The sequence below is a fragment of the Pollachius pollachius genome (genome assembly GCF_949987615.1).
Source record: "Pollachius pollachius genome assembly, chromosome: 20".
In the NCBI taxonomy this organism is placed as follows: Eukaryota; Metazoa; Chordata; class Actinopteri; order Gadiformes; family Gadidae; genus Pollachius; species Pollachius pollachius.
Window position 1 is genome coordinate 12,446,193 of NC_136953.1, and position 20,652 is coordinate 12,466,844.

A 20,652-nucleotide genomic window follows, 5' to 3' on the forward strand; every position below is an offset into this window, starting at 1 on the left:
CTCTGTGAGAGAATTTTTTATTTGGTTAAGTTTCGGCCGACAGCAATTCTTTTTCCCCGTCTCCATGGAGACCCCGCTGGGTTCTTAGCACGGAACACTCCATGATAAGATTGTAACTGCGTAGAGCGCGAAGCAAGTTGGAAGCAAGCTGCCTGTTTTAAAGCAACATTGGTGGTTTGATTTCAGAATGATCTCTCTGCTGAAGAGGTTCCGTCTGGACTTCCACGACGTCATCGTGATGACGGACAGCGAGAGGACGCCTCAGCCCAAAAAGTAGGTCCCGCCAAGCCTGATGTGTAGCGGTGGGTGAGGCCGCCCGCAACAATGTGTTCTGATAGTTAAAAAGTGGAGGTGGACGTTTCTGGAAATAATGTGATTAATGTTTGGGATCATTTAAAACATGTGCATGTTATTTTGTGCCGCAATGAATGGTGCGTCATGTGATCATGGAAATAAGCAAACACTGACAGCAGAAGTTTAGTGGATAATGAGGTCACGGATCTTCTTTTCTCTCTCTCTTCGCAGCCTGAAGAGGTTTGAGGACATTGTCGCCCCCTACAGGCTGAATGAGGAACAGCAGGACGGCACCTCGGAAAGCGAACTGAAGACTCTCCGTCCGTTGAAGATATCTGACAAGGAGATGGAAGCCCTCCGAAGCAAGGTGTGTGTAATATACATTGTGTTTGCGTTTGTGTTTGCATTTGAGTGTCATTACTGTCACTAATATTTATTTATTGCACATTTCAGTCCAACACAAAAGTAAGATTGAACGAAATTATCCGGAGAAATTCTGAACACGCCGCCCTGGTCTTAGTGTGAGTATTAAACTGTGTGTGTGCGTGTGTGTGTGTGTGTGTGTGTGTGTGTGTGTGTGTGTGTGTGTGTGTGTGTGTGTGTGTGTGTGCGTGCGTGTGTGTGTGCGCGTTTGCCTATTTGTGTGTGTACGTTAAGTGCGTACATTTAAAAAGGTCTTCTAATTAAAATAGAAAGTCTGTGACTCGCTCACAAAGCTCCAAGCGGTTCCTCACTGTGTCGGTTTGACCCTCTCCAGGAGCCTGCCCGTGCCTCAGACCGACTGCCCCATGTCGCTCTATATGGCCTGGCTGGAAACCTTGACGTCCGGCCTCCACTGTCCTGTTGTCCTGATACGAGGAAACCAGCAGAACGTGCTCACGTTCTACTGCCAGTGAATTCCATTACTCGTCAGCACAGGGGCGGTTCTGGGGGGTGGGGGGGTAAAGCTGACCTCGTACCCTATACTATGCTACTGAAATTAATGCTGTAACCAACAAAACCACTGGTCCGAGCCTGGCCCCCCCATGGAAATTGGTCAAGAATCGCCCCTGCGTCAGCATTTTCTGCTAGTGAATTATAATGTCAACATTCTACTGCTGCTAACCAATTCACACGCCAGTATAAATAATTATTTTTTTTGCGGCTTTTTAAAAAAGCCGAAAGCCAAATATGATAACAATGTTTTTGAAATGTTTTAGAAATGTAATATAACATATATGAAGTATGAAGTTATGATATGTAACCTCTTAAATTATGGTATGAGCAGGAACAGCGAGGTGATGGCCGTTTTTCACATTGAAAAGTAACTTATAATTATTACCTTATAGCTTATTAATAGCTAAGATCAGGGGCGTATGAATGAGTTTAACATTGGGGGGGACACATATCGGAAACCTGACAGATCCGTTAATGGTTTGAACAGAAATATGTCATAAATTAGCTACACTGAAAAAATTCACAAATATATTTTATTCTACTAAAAAGATACATTTGTAAATGTAAAGGAAAACACATTTTGAATGGCAGTAATGAACTGATAAATATCAAATCAATTATTTAATTGCACGCTCAATCATCCAGTTTTTGTAGAATAAGAAGCGGTGACAAGACGCTGTGTTGCGCTTTCAAAATAAAATAAAATATTTTTCTCCCCCTGGTAAAAAATTTTGGTGGGACAAATGCGCCTGTCTCCAATATTGGAGGGGACACGTCCCCCCCCGTCCCCCCCGGTTCCTACGCCCTTGGTAGTAGCTGAAACATGTATCTCATATCCAGAATGTTATTCAGACTTATGGTCTCGCAAAGCCAGTGATTTAACCGTTCCTTAGCCAAGGGCGTAGGAACCGGGGGGGACGGAGGGGACACATCCCCCCCGTCCCCCCCGGTTCCTACGCCCTTGGTTAAGAGTGATTACTGAAACTTGATTACTTAGGTGTTATATAGACCTACCATGTTTGCTCATTCTTCTCTGTACAACGGCTGCTTTCTGTATTAAACTAAATAGTTTCTCACTTCCTTTGTAATGTACAACGTTATGAAATGGTTTCATACATGCAGATTTGTTTATTTTGTGGCACCATAACACAACACAACACAAACCAGTGTTAGGGATGTTTTGGGAATAAATACTGCAATTTAGGAAAAACAAATCATAATTACGATACTGAAGACCGAAATAGTGCCGCCACAACGAAACCAATCATTAAGACACATACCCCCACCTCCCCCCCACACACACTGACACACACACACACACACACACACACACACACACACACACACACACACAAACACACACACACACACACACACACACACCACAGCTGATTCCAAATAGACAGTAAATAGAATACCCCATTCATCTTACCAACACTCCCTTTAAGTTGACAAGCCTGGATCGGTGCAAACAGGTGGCTTAATCAACACCATACTATAGCAAGTGAAGGCCTCAAGGTCAACGATAGGTCAATGCACAAGGGAACATCAGAGGCTATGTCTGTAGGGGAGAGACAGGAGGGGGCGTGGCTCTGTCTGTAGGGGAGAGAAAGGATATATATAGCTTTGATAGCTTAAATTTCATTTTCGTATGTCCGTACAATTCAATATAGCCTAGTACAGTGCTTTGAACCAAAGTCAAACATACATGTATTGCAAACTTGTCAAATAGAAGTGAACTTTGAAGACGTATCACCATCGTGTGGCGAAGTGCAATCATTACAACGTATTGGAGAAACGTGTGACGCGTTTGTGGGGAGAGGTCAGGTGTCAGCGAGTCAGAGCGCAGATCATCGCCTACAAGCCAACAAACTCCAAGTCCGAGAAGCGATAGATTTGATCATCGTGGTTGAACTTGGACGGCGCTATGGACGCCTCGTTCAAATTTGAGGTTTACTTTGAGTGTCCTGACATGGACGACAAAAGGAAACGGAGAATCTTAAACTACTTCAAGAATAAACGTAAATCAGGCGGTGGGGAATGCGAACGACTGGAAGTTGTCAAAGGAAATGTTTATAGAATTGCATTCGAAGATCGAGAAGGTGAGACACAACAAAGATACTATAACATAACGTATTAGGTCTCATAATATAACTTGGGTCTTGATGTATTCGTTATCTTATGTTCTTGGGGTTTACCCTAAAAGCGAAAGTGAAACCATTGTGTTATTTCCTATGAATATGACTTGGCTGGCTTCAGTTTTCCGCTGCGTCACATAGTTATTTTGTGTTATCTTTTATTTTTTGGTGTCAGTTTTCTTTAATGTGCGTGCATACGCCATAACTTTAGTTTTGACAATGAAGTTCAAATGAAGTAGATAGGATCTGCGCGTCAGGGCGCCGTGCCAGGCTCCACGAAGGGCCAGGAAATACCATAGATCAGGGGTCTTCAACGTTTTCCAGGCCAAGAACCCCCAAACTGATGGCGAGATGGAGCGGGGACCCCCTACTTATATATTGTATAAAATTGTGTTTTATATTAAACTGGTCCTATAGTGTCATGTATAAATGTGCCTTGTTATTTTGCATTCAATACTAAGATATTCAAATAATACACAGGTGACGTCAGGGGGAGGGAGAAGGCCGTCGGGGGGAGGGAGAAGGCCGTGAAAGGCCGTTAAACAGGCCGTGAAAACGGCCTGTTTAACAAGTGAGTCAACGAAGAATTGCTCACTTTTGGTACCACCTCGTAGTGGTACCAAACCGGTGCTACTGTAATGTTTGTGTTTTCCGCATTGGATGCTGCTAGAACTCGCTGTGGTTGGGGCTTGGAAAATGCAAGGGCGGAGTGTAGCCTGAGAGGCCTACTACACAAAGCGTTCCTCACATATGCAAAATATCATATCTGATAACCTGTCCATCTACTAGGAGAGTATAAATGGGTAAGCCTGCTGTAGGCTGCCTCAACTAATATCAACATTGGGTAGTTAAGACAGCCATTAGAAGTTATTGTCCTCTTCATCAAATTTATTTTATAATTTGGTGAATGCTGCATTCAGCGCTCCACTATTGTTCTTCTTCAGTTTTATTCTTTCTTCTTTATTATTCTCTACAAACATTGGGACCTATCTCCCTCCTCAATTTTTCCCCTAGAGACTCCATTCTGAACATAAGGTATAATTCTGACATAAACATAATTCTGAGCTAAACTGAACATAAAATGTTCAAAATGCTCATCTTCATACGTTGTTTCAGATCAGCTACGAGTGCTGGAGAAACGTGATCACGCGATCGAGAGCAACCACAACGATTTTCCCAGCTTTATCGTCCATGAAACCCCAGAGTCTCTCCTTCCTGACCCGTCTACCATCACAACAACTAAACCCGAAGCTGATAACCCGAAAGTGGGGTTGTCATCTCCACCTGAGGTGAGCTATTATTATGGGCTGTATTGATATGAAATCGATATGACCAGTTACTGACTGCACCTCTGTTGCATCTCTTCCCTGATTGGTTCAATGAATCCCTGTTGCCTGTCAATCACAGGTGCGTGAAATGCAACTCTGCTGCTGTAGAGCCCGCTCTCTCCTCTCCCTCTATTCCTATGTTTCTCCACCATTAACAAACATGCAAATGGCCCTGGCGTAGCCATGATAGCACTGTGTGTGCACATGTGATTGACAGGCAAGATGGATCCTCCAAACCAATCAGGGAAGAGATGCCCTGATTGGTCAGAAAAGAGCCCTGAGTCTCATAAAGAGGCAGGCGCGGCCATAGCCATTTGAAGGATGGCTATGGCATTTATAATAGATTACATTTAAATGAGAACTCTTGAATCTTACCTCCAGTACTTTTAATATATTTGAACTGATATAAAAGTGTTGGACTTAAAATAAGCAACTTGGAAAGGTTTATGAGATTGTCTTAGAGCCGAATTTCCTGAATGTAATTGAATAATGTATGTTTTCTTTCTACTTTCCAGACTGAATTTTGTGCTGCTGCCTCACAATCGCCTCCCGTTGATCCAAATCATCAAGTACACTTAAAAAGTTCCCCTCTCCAAAATCCTCTGAAAGAACCTTCAATGGAAGGGCAGCACCCGGAGGATGAGCTCCTATCCTTTGGCGGTCATGCTCAGTTGCATCTAGTTAGTGGTACAGGGAAGTTCCCACCTGATGGGGACGAATTCAAGCCCTTGGAGGATAGGGAGGAGCAAGGGGATGACAAGGTAGACATTGTTGACCACATGCAAGGAAAACCTGCAGAGGCAGAATCCCCCAGTATCACAGTGCAGCCTTATCAATCAGGATCCCACAAGGGAAGTTCTCTCTGGTATGAAAAACCACAAAGTAGGCCCCTTTCTGATCAGCCTGGCCCCAGAGACTACATGGGGTCTGCTGCTAGAGAAGTCCAAGAAGGAAAGGGGAGTCAACGTTATGACCTTCCCGGGGGAGTAAACGTGCTGGTGTGTTGTGATGACATCACCAAGGTAAATGCAGATGCGCTGGTGAATGCCGCCAATCGATACCTGGATCATGGCGGAGGCGTTGCTGCTGCCCTGAGCCACGCAGGAGGTCCTGAAGTGCAGCAAGAAAGCAATGCTTTAGTAAGAAAACATGGGAGATATGCTACAGGGGATGCAGTAATGACTACGGGAGGGCGACTACTATGCAGGAAGCTTATTCACATCGTTGGGCCAGTACAGGGCGAGGCAAATGGCCGTGAGGGGCAATTACTAAAACGCTCGGTACAGTCAGTGCTGAAACTGGCGGATGATAACAAGTTCCAGTCCATAGCAATTCCCTGTATAAGCTCAGGAATTTTCAAAGTTCCCATCAGTTTGTGTGCAGAAGCAATTGTCAAAGCTGTTTCTGACTTTGGGAGCCAAAGCCAGTACCTGAAGAGAATTATCCTGATTGACACCAGAGAGGAGGTAGTGAAGGCCTTAAAAGCGGCGTGTGAGAGGATTTTTTCCTCGGACGATGCAGAACAAGAAACAGCAAGGGATCGCCAGTTCCATGAGAGCCCTGGAGCCTTAAGTCGATGGTCAAATTCTGGGGCCAATCCAGTAAACTATGGCGAGGAAGGAAGAATTACGAATGATGACCCTTCTCGCAAGCCTCACAAACAGAATGAGCATCAAGAAGAAGTGGCTGCAAGACAATTCCAAGGAGGAAAGGGGAGTCAATCTTATAACCTTTCCGGGAGAGTAAGCGTGCATGTGTGTTGTGGTGACATCACCAAGGAAGATGCAGATGTGCTGGTGAATGCCGCCAATAGAAACCTGGATCATGACGGAGGCGTTGCTGAGGCCCTGAGCCGCGCAGGAGGTCCTGAAGTGCAGAAAGAAAGTACAGATTTAGTAAGAGATCATGGGAAATATGCTACAGGGGACACAGTAATGACTACGGGAGGGCGTCTGAAATGCAAGAAGCTGATTCACATCGTCAGGCCTGTACAGGGAGATGAGAATGGCAGTGAGAAGTTCTCCCTGAAAAAATCGGTTTGGTCAGCACTGAAACTGGCGGATGATAACGAGTTCAAGTCCATAGCCATGCCCTGTATAAGCTCAGGTAATTCCAAAGTTCTTTTCAGTGATTGTGCAGAAGCAATTGCATTAGCTGTGTTTCACTTTGGGAGACAAAGCCAACATCTGAACCAAATTACCCTGATTGACACCAGAGAGAAGGTAGTGGAGGCCTTGAAAGCGGCTTGCGACAGGATGTTTTCCATGGAGATTGCAGAACCAGAAGTATCCGGGGATCGCTGGTTCCATGAGAGCGCTGGAGCCTCGAGTGGAGGGTCCAATTCTGGCGCTGATCCAGTAAACACTGGGACAGATTTCAGTGGCATCAAGTTGGAGACTGCGGTGGGGCTCATCGAGAAACAGCAAGTAGGAATTAGGTTATTGTGCTGTAATGTGCACCCCATTTTATGTTGTAAATGGTTGCAGGATTGACCTCCCCCCCCCTTCCCCTGGTTCCTCTTGCCAGGTTGATGCCATAGTCTCACCTATGAAAGAACATGACCCTCGCTCCACTGGTTTGGGGAAAACATTGTCTGAGATAATCGGACAAAGGTTGAAGACTGCGTTTCCGAAGAACAAAAAGAAATGGCAGTTGCCTGTTGAAGTCGACGTTAATGGTCACGAGAAGCTTCACTGTCGAAAGGTCTTCTTCGTTAATCTTCTGCCCTGGGATGAGCAACACAGTGAAGCAGCTCTCCTGGTACTATGGCGTGTTAGGAGTTAACACATTTGCATTTCCTCAGTATTGACTACCTCTGCTTTAAGTGGTACTCTTTGTTAGCAGCATTAGTTGTATTAGTATTAGTTGTTGTTATAGTCATTAGAAGGCCAGCATCTTTTATTTGTAGATTAGAAAACATCATTTATAGGATGGGCTTTTATTGATAACATGATTGAAATCACTTTATCAATTAGCATTGACTACAGATATACATTGAAAAAGTATATTTATATTAAATAGTATATATATATATATATATATATATGTACAGTATATATGTATATATAGTATATCTAAAATAGTACATTTTACACTGCGAGCTAGTTAGAATATTAAATCTTGTCACTTTAACATTAACCAATGGTTCACAAACATGTCTGGCCTTACAAATGGAATTGAGAGCTGCGTTATATAATAGTATGTGTGAGTTGTCGTTGCATTACCCTCAAACATTATCTTCCTCCCCTTCGTACCTTCCCAGGCTCTGCAACGTGGGCTTGAACACGTTTTGACTTCCTGTCGAGACCAAGGATTTGACTCCGTTGCTTTCCCCATGCTCGGTACCGGGGGAGTGTTGCAATTCCCCGCAGATGTGGCCGAATCCGCCCTGCTGGAGGTGATCGGAACGCCCAAGCTGAACAGACACAGTGGCAGGCCACTGGTGGTCCGCATTGTGGTGCACCCCAAGGACCACCAAACACAAAAGGCAAAAACATAATTTGGGTCTCAAAGATAGATATAGTGTTAATTTTTTTGATTTGGTTATTTTGCTCATTAAATGACTGCTATCTGGGCATTCTGTAACTGACTGAGGTAAAACGCCATGGTAACCAATGAGTCACTACCAACTCCAGTAAGTGTTCAAAAGATTACCTCTTTTCCTTTAAACACGCCGGTGATAATGGCATTAGTTTATAGCATCAAGCATGGGTTTAACGCAAACTCATTCAAAGAGTTTGCGTTAGAAAAAATGAGGAATCCATTCTTTCCTAACAAACATTCTGTGCATCACAGGATAGAATGTTCTGGTAATAACAGCCAGCATCTGTTCTCTTCCGCCTTTGTGTACAGGCCATGACCCCACAACAGACCCATAGCACCGCTGCCCCCAGAGGTAGGTGGAGATACTGCGGTGGGTTACCTCATCGGAGGGGCCCTATTTTACCACTAGGTGTGACATTGATTGAATACTCACTAAAGTGACGCCACACGTGGGAGTGTACACCCAGCTGATAGGACAGATGGAGGTATGAACCAGCCTACCTACGGTGGACTGGACCAACTGGTAGGGGTCCTTTTTTTAAGTGTAATTATTGTTGTCTCCTCTTCAGCTTCCTTCTCTAGATATGTCTTGCATCACTCTGACATGGTCACAGCCATGGTGGGCGGAGTCAGGCTTGAGCTGGTTCGCGCTGACATCGTTGATGAGAAAACGGATGTCATTGTAAACACAATAAATAGATTTCCAGACCAATCAGGTACTCTAGTCCTCCTCATAGGAGAAACATGTTATTGTTTTATTGTGGTTGTGGTGTCTTTTTACCAATTTTGCCTGTTCTGACAATAGAGAACAGCATTCAACTAAATTAATTAACCCCCACAGGTGTTTCCAAGGCCATACTCGGGGCAGCGGGAACCCAGATTAAAGAGAAGTTTGCTGAAAAACTAGGTTGGTATCAAATGTACACCAAACCTCTAGCAAGTTCCTGTCAAAGGAGAAAAGCATTCAAGATCAGAATGCTTTGTACTGGTGGGAAGTAGATGAAGAGAAAGAAGTGTGATTTGTTAGAAATGCCACAAGGATCCAGCTGTTTGTGCGTGAAATGCTCTGTGAGTATGGTTGGTTGTTGTTGATCGGTGCCTAACTCTGTAGGAGACTATTTCAATTTTAGCCCTCCTTAAAGGAGAAGATCCGGTGTAAAATTGATTGATAACTTTGTAGGCGTACAGATTGTTTATTACAAAGGACATTTTATACACACAATACAATCAGTAGTTCACCCGTCAACGCCATCTAGTCTTCAACAATCTGTACACTTACAAAGTTGTCAATGCCACGTTTTATATATTAAGACCATTATTATACTACCCAAAGAAGTGTCGGGCTACTTCTAGCCTTGTAAGTGGTTTAAAATAGCGATTTCGTTTTTAAAATGAGACATGCCCCTATCGTAAACCCCCCTAAGTTCTGAATCTGCTTAAAACAGCCAACTTAAGAATGCGTCTATATGTGCTTTTTTTGCTCCAAAACGAATATTCCAACTCGTTACCATACCAAACATTTCCCAGATCCATTTAACACCGGATTTCTCCTTGAACTTACTCTCTTAACTCTTTTCATTTTGTAATCTCAGCTGCCCTAGCTTGGTCAAATGATTGGTTTTCCACTGGACCTGGAATGCTGAAATGCAAGGAGATCATTCACGCCACCTTCAACAGCGATGCAAAGAGGATATGTGAGACCTGTGAATTCATCTTAAAGAGTTTTGAATCAAAACGCCACAGCTCTGTCTCCTTCCCAGCTCTGGGCACAGGTGCGTTCAGTGTGTGTGTAATCCGTTAGCAATCCAACCATCGACCCCGCTAAACTTTCAAGTATCCTCTTCTTGTTATGTCTCTGTCATTTCATGCCTGTCTATCTGGACCCTATGGGTCATATTCACCTGGCAGACAACTTGGTATAACGCTAGCTGGGTGATGGAATTGAATGCGGAATTCCAAATTCATTCCCCCCACCCAGCTAGCTTTTAGAAGATGGAACAAGGATGGCCGCCAGCCAAAGAGCCCAGCGCACTCCTAGTCATCCCCTGAAAGCGGGGGTTCAGGTGTTCCTAATCAAGCTTGCTCCTTTTGGTACTTTGAGGACGCAGCATTCAAATGCAACTAAATCCCGGAGCCTGATTGTGATTGTCTTGTCAATGCCAGGCGCGGGGGATATGGATCCTAAAATTGCTTGTACCGCCATGCTGGATGGAATTGAAGCAGCTTTGAGGAGCATGGGTCAAACTACCCTAACCCTGGTCCGCATTGTCTTTAAGCAGCGGGATGTGCAGAAGGATTTCAGGTACAACGGAAATGTTCCTTTCTTCCAGGCATAAAGCAACGGTGGGGAACAGACCCAAAGAAGTCTGAAAATGTTACCTTATCTGGGAAATAAGCATGTTTTGAGATGTTCTGATGGGGCGGGGAGCGTTAGTGGGCTTCTCCATTCTCACGTAACCTGTTTGAACGGTTGACTCAAGAAATGATAAACATCTTCTAGTGAAATTAGCAGCATATTTAAAATATAGGTTTGAAATATTGGTTTGGATTTCAACTGTATGATTTTTATTATTAATATCGAAACATTTTAATTCAGATCGGTGCTTCAGAATCGCTGTGAAGAAACTGCGCGTCAACAGCAAGGTCAAGGTTTGAATTTCATTACATTTCATTATTTCTACTGCATTTTGGTGGATTGGCCTCGGATGGAGGCCTAAAGGGAGGGGTGTTTTTATTTCAGTTGGATGCTTGAAAAATGTCGCTCACTCTCACCGGTTGCTCCAAATCGCCTACCCTAGCTTTAAACAATTATAAATTCAAAAGATTTTTCAACAAATGATGGCTGCAGTGATTAACAATCAAAGATGAGTAACTGGTACTTTGATAAAAAAAAACAGTTAACAAGTCTGCCATTGAGTGAGTGAAATAATCAACTCTTGCATTCCAAAACGGCTCTTGGACGCTCGACTGACTCCTGCTGGTTGTCCGTATTTTTGCTGCTAAACAAAACAAAATCCAACAGGCAAACGTGGCAACCACATTGACAGGCGGGTGTTCCAAAAAAAAAAAACATTGCTAGGAAACAGATGAGGTCTCTACCTCATGTAAGTGACATTGTTACAAAACATTTTAAGAACATATTTATTTTTTCAAATCATTGAAACCCCAAAAAAATTTATCAAAATAGCATTAATTTATTATTTTTACTTAAAATGGACTTATGACATGAAGACTGAGCCTCTGAAAGGGAATGGACAAGGTGATCATATGGAAATAGTTAAAGGAGCATTTCACCGGTGGAGACATGATTCTGTATTGAAAGTGGGTCATATATGTAGTCGACTAGTTACATAAATTTCTAATTTATTGCCTTCTTGACCAAGAAAAGTTCAAATGACCGTGACTTTTTGGCGCTTGTGGATTGAAGACAACAACTCCCACAATGCCAATCAGCGTTCAATCCCAGCAGGAGGAATCCCAGCAGGAGGAATCCCAGTAGGAGGAGAAAGTGATTGTTGCCGTTTTATGTAACATTATATAATATATATTGGTATCTATATATTATTATATATAATATCACTGCCAAAAGCTGTGTGCGCTTCCGGATGATATTATGAATTTAAGACTGCGTCGGGTTCTCGGACGTCTCTGGTACTTCCACAACAAGTAAAGACTCGTAGTGGGGGTTATCTCGGCCAGAGTCCTGCACGGGTTCGGGTACCCGCGGGTACCCGAATTGTGCTCACGTTCTACCCGAACCGCACAATTTGGATGAAACGGGTGAAAAATAATTTATTGCAGGTCTGGTCTGGTGCGGTATGTAATTCACGGGTACGGGCGGGTGCGGGTCTGCAAAATAAGACCCCTGTGTTGATTCTCGGCTTTGACTCTCTGAAGTCCAGATTAAACTGCGACTTCAGAGAGATGTGGTAGGACGAGAGACGTCGGAAAACCCGACGCAGTCGTTTATGCATAATATCATCCGGGGGCGCACACAGCTTTTGGCCGTGATATTATTTATTATATTATAGATGTCTATAGATTATATGATATATTATTTAGATATAGAGCTCCAGGTCTCCCGCCAGAGCTCCCGGAGTGTTCTAGAATATCTTATAGAACACGGCCAAAAGCTGTGTGCGCCACCGGATGGTATTATGAATAATACCACTGCGTCTTTAGCACTCGTGTGAACTACTGGTCACACGGTAACGTCATACCGTAGCCAAATTCACACCGGTGTACTCTCTGTACCGTTTATACCCCCCCCCCCCCCCCCCCCCCCCCCCCCCCCCCCCCCCCCCTCTACACTTTACGCTGCGGTGAGTGTGTACGCTAAATTACGCAAAAAAACGTAATTATAGGTAGATACGGATCCCTCCCGTCTCAGGGGAAAATGAGGGAATGATGCAAGACCATTTAAAAATATGACTGGGTATCTAACGACACAAACCTTTAAGCACACAGAGTCTCATTTGTGTGTGTTTTGCATGAATCAGGCACTAACTGACGTCACTTTCTTACATTCATTTGTGAGGATTTTTTTTCACAGTGAACCACTGTGTCATTTCTATTCTTTATTTTTACCGTGTTTCAGATGATTGGGAGGACCTTGGCACCAACACCCAAAGCTCTTCACCTTCTTTCTCCTCCTCAAGTGCCAACCGCAAACCAACTCAATCTTGGAAAACTTGTCCAATTTCTTGAAAGACGAATAACTAATGTTTGACCCGCGGCCGAGAGCTGCTGATGGGATTGGATCCCCATCGTTGCTCCAGGGCCTACCTAGGCGCGTTGAGCAAGAGGCCTTAAGCCATACCTGCTCCTTCATGACATGTCGCATCCAAATTCATTGCTTCAGATTAGCGGTCATAAATGGTGTAATGTCGTAAATAGTTTTGTATTAGTCCGCTTTAAATTGACAGTGGGTTGAAAACGCATCCAGAGGGAATTGAGAAATATTTACAAAGTGATTAAAAGATGGTTTCAAAATCATAATTAATAATAATTAATAAACATTTAAAAGTGTAGTGTTAATTTAGTAGGCTACTATGGATTTAATATGTTATCATCAGCCTGTAATTCTTATTACAATGTTATATTAAAGAACATATACTTCAAATTCCTTATAACAATTTTTATTACAATTTTGAAATTAACTCTTTCCTTGTATCTCCATAAATAAAGGGTTGAACAGCAAACGTATGAGTGTGGAGTATTTGTGTTTATCTGTCCCAAAATATCAATTTTTGAGTAAAAAGCATTTTAAGTGTAACTCAAATTTACACTGCAGATACCCTTTTAAAAATGAGATATTGTATGTTATGACACTGTATATGGCCGTATATTTTCAAAGATTTTCAACTTGTTAATGAAATAAAAATCACTATAATATCCTAAAAGTTAAGACTCAATTACTTAAATTAATATTAAAGTCAAAGTAATGTATAAGTCGCATAAAAAAAGTTTTCAGTGAATATAAAGTATGGTTTATTAATCTATTTTAATTCTAGGGTCTCTGTAAAGCGACGTTGACCAAGCTTAAAGACTTGTTTTGAAACTGAATCCCGCTCACCCACAGATCCAGAAATAGACGGCTGTTTGTATCCCAGAACCGACAACGCGGTAGGGCTGAGAAAAACAACTGAATTTTGAGCCTTCGGATCCAGCTTTCAGTTTAATTTGAGTTTATGCTGTTCAATTGGCCAGTGGTAGAAAGAAGGTTGGTATAAAAAAAATACAGAATCAACTATTATTATAGAACGCTGTTATCTATGGCGAATGCTCCGTGCTAACTATTAACAGCCTGTAACGACATCGGAACCACAGTTCAGCCCACAGCGGGGTTTTTTGTTTGGTTTGAATCGCCGTGGACCTCCCGCCCCGTCACCTCCCCGCGGGATGCGAGGAGCGCTGGAGGACGGACAAGGCGCTGCGGAGGCGGGCGAGGGAGGAAGGAGACGAGGGGGTGGAGGAGGCGGACCGACGGGAGCTGCGGAGAATCGAGGCTTACAACGACGCCAGGATCATGGGCCCCGCGGTGCCCAAGAACCCGAGGCGGGGGGAGGAGCCCCCACGGCGGGGGGGAGACGCAGGACGGCAGAAGGAGACTGACGCGGCCGGAGGAGGAGAGAGGCGGGCGCCAGAGGAGGGGGACGACGGGGTTCTCAAGCACTGCTGCGAGAGCCACCCCGGGGAGGTGTACGCGGCGTTGAGGGGACTCCGGGAGTGCTCCCTCCTCACCGACCTCACCCTGATCCTGGGGGGTCGAGGCACCGCGGGGCTCGGGGGGGCGACCCTCCGGGTTCACTCCCCCGTCCTGGCCGCCGTCAGCTCCCTGGTCCGGGACGCCCTGGAGACCCGGCGGGACCACCAAGCCAACCCCGGAGCCGGAGGGGTCGGGAGCTGGTCCCTGAGTCTGGGTCCTGAGGTGGACCCCGTAGGGCTGCGGGCGGTCCTGGACTTCGCCTACAGCGGGGACACGGCGTGCCTGGACGGAGGCACCGTGGCCCGGGTACGGGCCGCGGCCGATGCCCTGGGGGTCCCAAGAGTCTTGGATCTCTGTGCCCGGGAGGGGGAGATCCAGAAGAAGCAGGGGGAGGAGGGGGAGGAGGAGAGGAGGAGGAGGAGGGCAGCAGAACAGATGAAGGCCAGTCTCCGGTGCGTGGAGGAGCTGTGGGAGGAGGGAGTGGGCTGTGATGTGGTTCTGGATGTGGACGGCACAGCGGTTCAGGGTCAGCTTCATTTCACTCATATTTCACATGAATGATTGAATGAATATACATGAAGAAATTGAAGAAATCCAACTGCCGGCTTTTTGTACAACTTCTGGTCTCTCTCTCTCTCTCTCTCTCTCTCTGTCTCTCCCCCCCCCCCCCCCCCCCCCCCCCGTGCAGCCCACCGGGCACTCCTGGCGGCCAGCAGCGACTACTTCAGGGGGATGTTCACCAGCGGCATGCGGGAGTCCCGCCAGCCCCGCGTCTCCCTGCCCGGCCTGGCCCCCTCCGAGCTGCTCCCCCTGGTGGGCTTCTCCTACCGCGGCGCCCTGCCCCTGGGCTGGGCCGGCGTGTTCGAGCTGGCCTGCGCCGCCCACCGCCTCCAGGTGCGCGGCGCTCTGGCGCTCTGCAAGGACTTCATGCGCCGGGAGATGACGGCGGCCACCTGCCTAGACGTGGCGTCCTTCGCCGGGGCGTACGGCGCGGCCCGCCTGCTGGCGGACGCCGACGACTTCGTCCTGAGGAACTTCCCGGAGGTGGCGGCCGCGCCCGCCTTCCCCGACCTGGCGCCGGACCGGCTGCTGGCGTACCTGGGGTCGGACGCGCTGGTGGTGCCCAGCGAGCTGTGTGCCTTCCGGGCGGCGGCGGCCTGGGTGCTGGCCGACCCCGAGCAGCGCCTGGCCGCGGCGCCGGCGCTCATGCGCCGGGTCCGCTTCCCGCTCATGACCTTCCGCGAGTTCCAGGAGGTGAGGGCCGTCGCCCTGCGCATGGAGTGCAGCGGAGGAAGAGGAGGAGGAGGAGGAGGAGGAGGAGGTGGTGGAGGAGGAGAAGGTGGGGCTGGAGGAGTAGGAGGAGCTGAAGGAGGAGGGGGAAGCGGAGGTGGCGGAATCGGAAAAGCTGGAGGAGGAGGAGGGTCAGGTGGTGCTGGAGGACCAGGAGAAGGAGGCTCCCCAGAGATGGAGTTCTACCTCTGGGCTCTGGAGGAGTTCAGCACCGAGCTCCCGGAGGCGCGGCGCCGGCTCCGGCGTCCCGACGACGCCCTTGTCCTGGTGGGGGGCGACCTGCTGGGCTGGGGCGCCGAGCAGCGGGAGCTGAGCCGCGAGCTGTGGTTCTCCCAGGCGCTGCGCAGCGGCATGGGGCTGCAGAAGGACGTGGAGTGGAGGCGTCTGGGGGCGCTGCCCGACGGGCCGCGCTTCCGCCACGCCGTGGGGGTGGTGCGGGGGCGGCTCCACGTGGTCGGGGGCTGCGACTTCTACACGCCCGACGCCACCATGAAGTCCGCCTACAGGTGGGCCCGTCCTTTGACCACCGGGTTGGCACGGTTACCCGAGGTACAGGCTAGAGGTGGGCACTGTTATGTGATATGTGGGCCCCCTCGGCCTAATGTGCGTCAAGATGCAGGTCAGGAGAGAGAGGCTAGGGGTGAGGACCTCTTCTCTCATGGATGCCTACAGGTGGGCTGTGGACATTGGGGATCAAACCCAGTACCTTCTGGCTGTAGGAGTCAAGTGTCCTGCTCAGGTAGAGCGAGAGAGAGAGAGCGAGAGAGAGAGAGAAAGAGCATGTTAATGCATGCTCATTGTAGGATTGATCATTGCCATGCTAACCTTAATTACTGTGAAGTAAATTAGTAGCCTGGTCCTACCAGTCTCTTGTACTTCATTCCATTTGAGAGTCTGGACCCACTCAATTGACAAACGTTAACTCACTTGAAGGCGGGTGTCTGTTGAAGTTTAAAACTATTGTATCTGCCCAGTGCCACTCTGGATCTGCCATAACCAATCGCTAACGTTTGGCCGGGAATGACGTTGCGCACAGGCTGTAAACAAACCAAACACTGCGCGTGAAGATGTCCGTTTAACGTCATTGTTCTCAGCCACTCCCTCTGTTCGCTGATTGGACGTAGAAAATTTAGACAGAGAAAACCCAGTAACATACCGCAGACCCAGACCTAGTACTGAAGGGAAATTCAAATTGAGCGGAAGTACTTAGGCGGGCGGATCCAGGCTAGTAAATTAGGATATTGATATCAAAAATAAAGTACTGAGGTAAAAGGATAAAAGCATACAGTCACAGAAATGTTTTGGCTGCAAGGGACAGCTCACTCACTCCCTCACCCTCTCACCCTCTCACCCACCCGCCTGCCCAGCTATGACCCTGAGCTGGACCGCTGGCGCAGGCTGGCTGACATGCAGGAGGCCCGCAGCAGCTTCTCGGTGGTGGTGGGTGAAGACGAGCTGCTCTACGCCCTGGGCGGAGACCGGCAGATCAACACCAACGTGGCCAGCGTGGAGGTGTACAACCAGCAGGCTGACTCCTGGAGGTAGGACAGCGCCACCGGGGGGCGGGAGAGCACGGTTTCAGGGCATAGCTGACTTGACTGAAGATATTGAATTTGAAAGGGATGAAAAGTCTAGTGAAAGGTTCTGTATGTAATAAGAATAAACTGGTGAATTAGATTCAAGATTCAAGAGACGTATTTGTCTAATGCATTAAAGAATGCATGCTGAAACAATAAAACAAATAAGATACCTGGCTTAAAATGTAATAGGTAGCAAGTAGCAATAATAAATATATAGCACGATTGAGCGAGCTAGTGATATTGTGTCAGAGAGTGTGTGAGTGAGTGGAAGGGTGTGAATTGCCTTGTGTTTTGGGTGATGTGCACACGTTCACTGGGACACCGATGTCACGGGCAGATCGGGTTAACAACTGCATATGTGTGGAAGCAAGATGCACTAAAGCGTAAAAACACAACGAGAACGTTGATCCCGGGCTCAGTGGAGCAGAGTTAAGGGACGGCTGCACCAGAGAGACCCGATCCACCGGTACGACCATTCAACGGTCCCCTTAAATCCTTCCTCCACCCCCCCCCCCAGCTACGTCCGACCTCTGGACCAGCCTCTGAGCGGCCACGCCTCCGTCCACCTGTCCGGCGACCAGCTGCTCATCACCGGGGGGTTCGACCCCCAGTACCGCTGCCTGAACTCCACCCTGCTGTACCGGCCCGGCCGCGGCACCGCCCGCCTGGCCGACATGACCCACGAGCGGGCGCAGCACGTCATGGAGGCCCTGCGGGACGGGCGGGGCCGCTGCCGCCGGCTGTACGTGGCGGGCGGCGTGCGCAACCTGCGGGCGTTCTACGGCGACCAGCTGGCGTGCGAGGCCTACGACTTCCAGGCAGGCGGGGGAGGGACGTGGAGCGCCTTCGCCCCGCTGCCCGTGGCCCACGTGGGCGCCGCCGCCGCCGTCCTGGAGGGGCGGCTGTACGTGCTGGGGGGGTTATCCCAGGAGGACTTCCGGGAAACGGGGTTGGTCCACCGCTACGACCGCGCCACCGGCCGCTGGCAGAGCATGGGCCGGATGCCCGGGGCGGTCACCGACGTGCGGGCCTGTCTGCTGCACCTGCCCGGGCGTCTGAGGCGGTGACGGTCCTGGGTCCAGTACCAGGCTGCCACCTGCCTGTAGGCATAGGAGCGCCTGATGGTAGACCTTCTAGAGACACACACCAGGCACTCTGATGCACGGCAGCAGGTGTGACGGGCGTTGGATTAAAGGACAATCAATGGACTGTTGATGTGATCCGACCGGAGACCTGATAGGAGCAGGGACGTTTTATGTGGCAACGGATTGGGTTTCATTTATTTGTCTGGCAGAATCTGTGAGATGGGGTGATTGTGTGTGGGTGACCCAGTTTCCCACCTGAGGATGAATAAGGATTATTATTGAATTGTAGATGATTCAGTGTTTATATGCTCTATATTTATTATACTCTGTAATAAATAAAGTACAGCATTATAAAATAAATGCACTCTGTTTCCTCCTGATCAGGTGATCAAAACCAACCAAAGCCCTGGTTTTATACGGCTTGTGGAGCTGAGGTGAAAACCAGGAATAAAGTCCTGAATTTCACAAGGGGGGAAAGATCCCGTCCCGTCCCTTTAGCCTCCGAACAAACATTTCATCATCATTTACCTTTCATCAGCGGCTGTGTCCACAGTGTGGTGAAATGGGCAACAACATAGATACAGCGACTGCGCTCCGAACACACGGTGCGTTGCATTTTCTGAAACCACTTCCTGTATCTCATAGCAGAGCGTATCCACCAACAAACCATCGCCGTAGAAATGCCTCGGGTCCTGGCGCTGGGGGTCTTGGGGGTGGTGGTGGTGTTGCTCGCTCATGGGGACCAGGAGGCGGGGGGGAGCACCTCCACGGAGATCCGGAGGCTGGCCGGCAGCCTGGTAGGCAGGCTGACGGCCAGGCTGGACGACCTGCAGGCCCAGCTGACGGAGCAGAGCTCGGTCCTGGAGGAGCTGAAGAGGGAGAGCCGAGGTAGAGAACGGACCACGGCGGGCTTTAAAGAATGGTGAAACTTAGCTTTTGTTAGAGAGAGAGAGAGAGAGAGAAAGAGAGAGAGAGAGAGAGAGAGAGAGAGAGAGAGAGAATTTGATCATTGCCATGTTAACTTTGCTTTTGCACACACACATGCACACACACACACACACACACGACACAGCTAGAACGGTGAAACGTAGCTGTTGTCCAATATGTTTCAGAAATAGGGTCATGAATGAAAGTGGCTCATTTTTGATTAAAAACAGGAAGAAAAGAAGACCTGTATCGAATGTAGCCCCGAAACTGACTAGAGCCAGTTTAGCCGGTGGAATGAAACTTGTGGACATAACTATGATTATTATGATCTTGATATCATGTTGTTCATATGTACCGCTGTGCTCCGTCGCAGGGCGTCCGCACGTGGCCTTCTCGGCTTCCATATCGACGCCGCCTCAGGAAAACCTGGGACCCTTTGCAAATGAAACTAAACTAGTCTTCAACAAGGTCCTCACCAACATCGGCGACGCCTACAGTCCCGATACAGGTCTGTCTGTCCGTCTGACTACCAGTCTGCGATTGTCTGTCTGCGTGGCTGTTGGTCTGTCTATTGGGCAGTCAGTCCGTTGAAGTTTAAGTCCAAATGCATGTCACTTTTACCACAGATGCCTGCTTCCTTCCTGCATTAACCTTAAGGTCAAAGGTCAAATCTCTCTCTCTCTCTCTCTCTCGTTCTCTCTCTCTATTTCCCTTCCACCGCAGGGGTCTTCACAGCACCCGTGAAAGGCGTCTACTACTTCCGATACACGGGGTACAGCCGAGCGATGAAACCCAGCGGTCTCAGCATATTCCATGCCAACCGGCGGGTGATGTCCACGTACAAGTACAGCAACGGGGCCAGCTACGACAACGGACACTCCTCCAACGGCGTGACGCTGCTGCTGGCGGTCGGAGACACAGTCCACATGCAGCTGTGGGTCGACAGCTGGGTGTTTGTGGACAGTCGCTACAACTACTGCTCCTTCACCGGGTTTCTGCTGTTCCCTATGTAACAGCGCCCCCTCAGGAAGCTCGACGACAGTGCAGCTTAAATGTTTACCGTTGATTACCGCTGGAATGGCTGCGACGTGCCTATTATTTTATTTGTCTCTTTAATCAGATTAGTCCGGCTGGTGCAGGCTGATAGCGAGGATCAATTGTTTTTATGAAGACAACTTAAATAAAAATGGCCCTTTTCCCTCTTCCATCTACCTGTTAATTGTATTTATTGGTTATTTTTACATCCATTCTCTGCGTACTCAAAAAACACAGGCAATCTCAGCACTTTTTGCAATATTTATAAAATACACATGATTTACACAC

General features: G+C 47.9%; 4 protein-coding genes across 7 annotated transcripts in view; all 4 read left to right on the forward strand.

Moving 5' to 3' along the window:
* LOC307091006 (solute carrier family 12 member 3-like) overlaps window positions 1-1,190 on the forward strand; it is a gene marked incomplete at both ends in the record, with an annotated part of 12,945 nt that extends 11,755 nt beyond the window's left edge. Inside the window, 4 exons of the mRNA XM_079757832.1 lie at window positions 187-273; window positions 526-661; window positions 748-815; window positions 1,052-1,190. Coding sequence (XP_079613958.1) covers window positions 187-273; window positions 526-661; window positions 748-815; window positions 1,052-1,190 — 430 coding nt within the window. The remainder of the gene's footprint in view (window positions 1-186; window positions 274-525; window positions 662-747; window positions 816-1,051) is intronic.
* Window positions 1,191-3,078: 1,888 nt separating this feature from the next.
* Window positions 3,079-13,550, forward strand: LOC307091456 (protein mono-ADP-ribosyltransferase PARP14-like). 4 transcript variants are annotated; one of them, XM_079758441.1, is made up of 12 exons: window positions 3,079-3,332; window positions 4,485-4,657; window positions 5,212-7,122; window positions 7,223-7,456; window positions 7,959-8,183; window positions 8,549-8,591; window positions 8,809-8,955; window positions 9,081-9,146; window positions 9,832-10,011; window positions 10,403-10,541; window positions 10,836-10,882; window positions 12,837-13,550. In XM_079758441.1, the coding sequence occupies exons 1-12, from the start codon at window positions 3,158-3,160 to the stop codon at window positions 12,944-12,946; spliced, it is 3,450 nt and encodes a 1,149-aa protein (XP_079614567.1). In that variant the 5' UTR covers window positions 3,079-3,157; the 3' UTR covers window positions 12,947-13,550. The 4 variants fall into 4 exon arrangements, with proteins under 4 accessions (XP_079614567.1, XP_079614566.1, XP_079614568.1 ...); XM_079758440.1 differs by having other exon boundaries at window positions 10,836-10,888; window positions 12,837-13,548; XM_079758443.1 differs by lacking the exons at window positions 3,079-3,332; window positions 4,485-4,657 and having other exon boundaries at window positions 6,662-6,802; window positions 6,912-7,122; window positions 10,836-10,888; window positions 12,837-13,547.
* A 25-nt stretch (window positions 13,551-13,575) lies between these two features.
* On the forward strand, window positions 13,576-18,458 carry LOC307091339 (kelch-like protein 33; the record flags this gene model as incomplete). Its single annotated transcript, XM_079758283.1, has 7 exons — window positions 13,576-13,581; window positions 14,148-14,753; window positions 14,871-14,973; window positions 15,136-15,732; window positions 15,910-16,243; window positions 17,105-17,278; window positions 17,835-18,458. The coding sequence occupies 7 exons, from the start codon at window positions 13,576-13,578 to the stop codon at window positions 18,382-18,384; spliced, it is 2,370 nt and encodes a 789-aa protein (XP_079614409.1). The 3' UTR covers window positions 18,385-18,458.
* Window positions 18,459-19,082: 624 nt separating this feature from the next.
* cbln11 (cerebellin 11) lies at window positions 19,083-20,401 on the forward strand (the record flags this gene model as incomplete). Its single annotated transcript, XM_079758284.1, has 3 exons — window positions 19,083-19,290; window positions 19,703-19,837; window positions 20,053-20,401. 3 exons carry the CDS (start codon window positions 19,083-19,085, stop codon window positions 20,340-20,342), a joined length of 633 nt encoding a protein of 210 aa, XP_079614410.1. The 3' UTR covers window positions 20,343-20,401.
* Window positions 20,402-20,652: the final 251 nt, after the last annotated feature.

What these genes read in the sequence shown, in the direction of transcription:
- LOC307091456 (XM_079758440.1), top strand. Translation starts at nt 3,158, where the DNA reads ATGGACGCCTCGTTCAAATTTGAGGTTTACTTTGAGTGTCCTGACATG. An exon ending in GGCTCATCGAGAAACAGCAA is followed by an intron (nt 7,123 to 7,222) that starts GTAGGAATTAGG and finishes TCCTCTTGCCAG; the next exon opens with GTTGATGCCATAGTCTCACC. An exon ending in ACAGTGAAGCAGCTCTCCTG is followed by an intron (nt 7,457 to 7,958) that starts GTACTATGGCGT and finishes GTACCTTCCCAG; the next exon opens with GCTCTGCAACGTGGGCTTGA.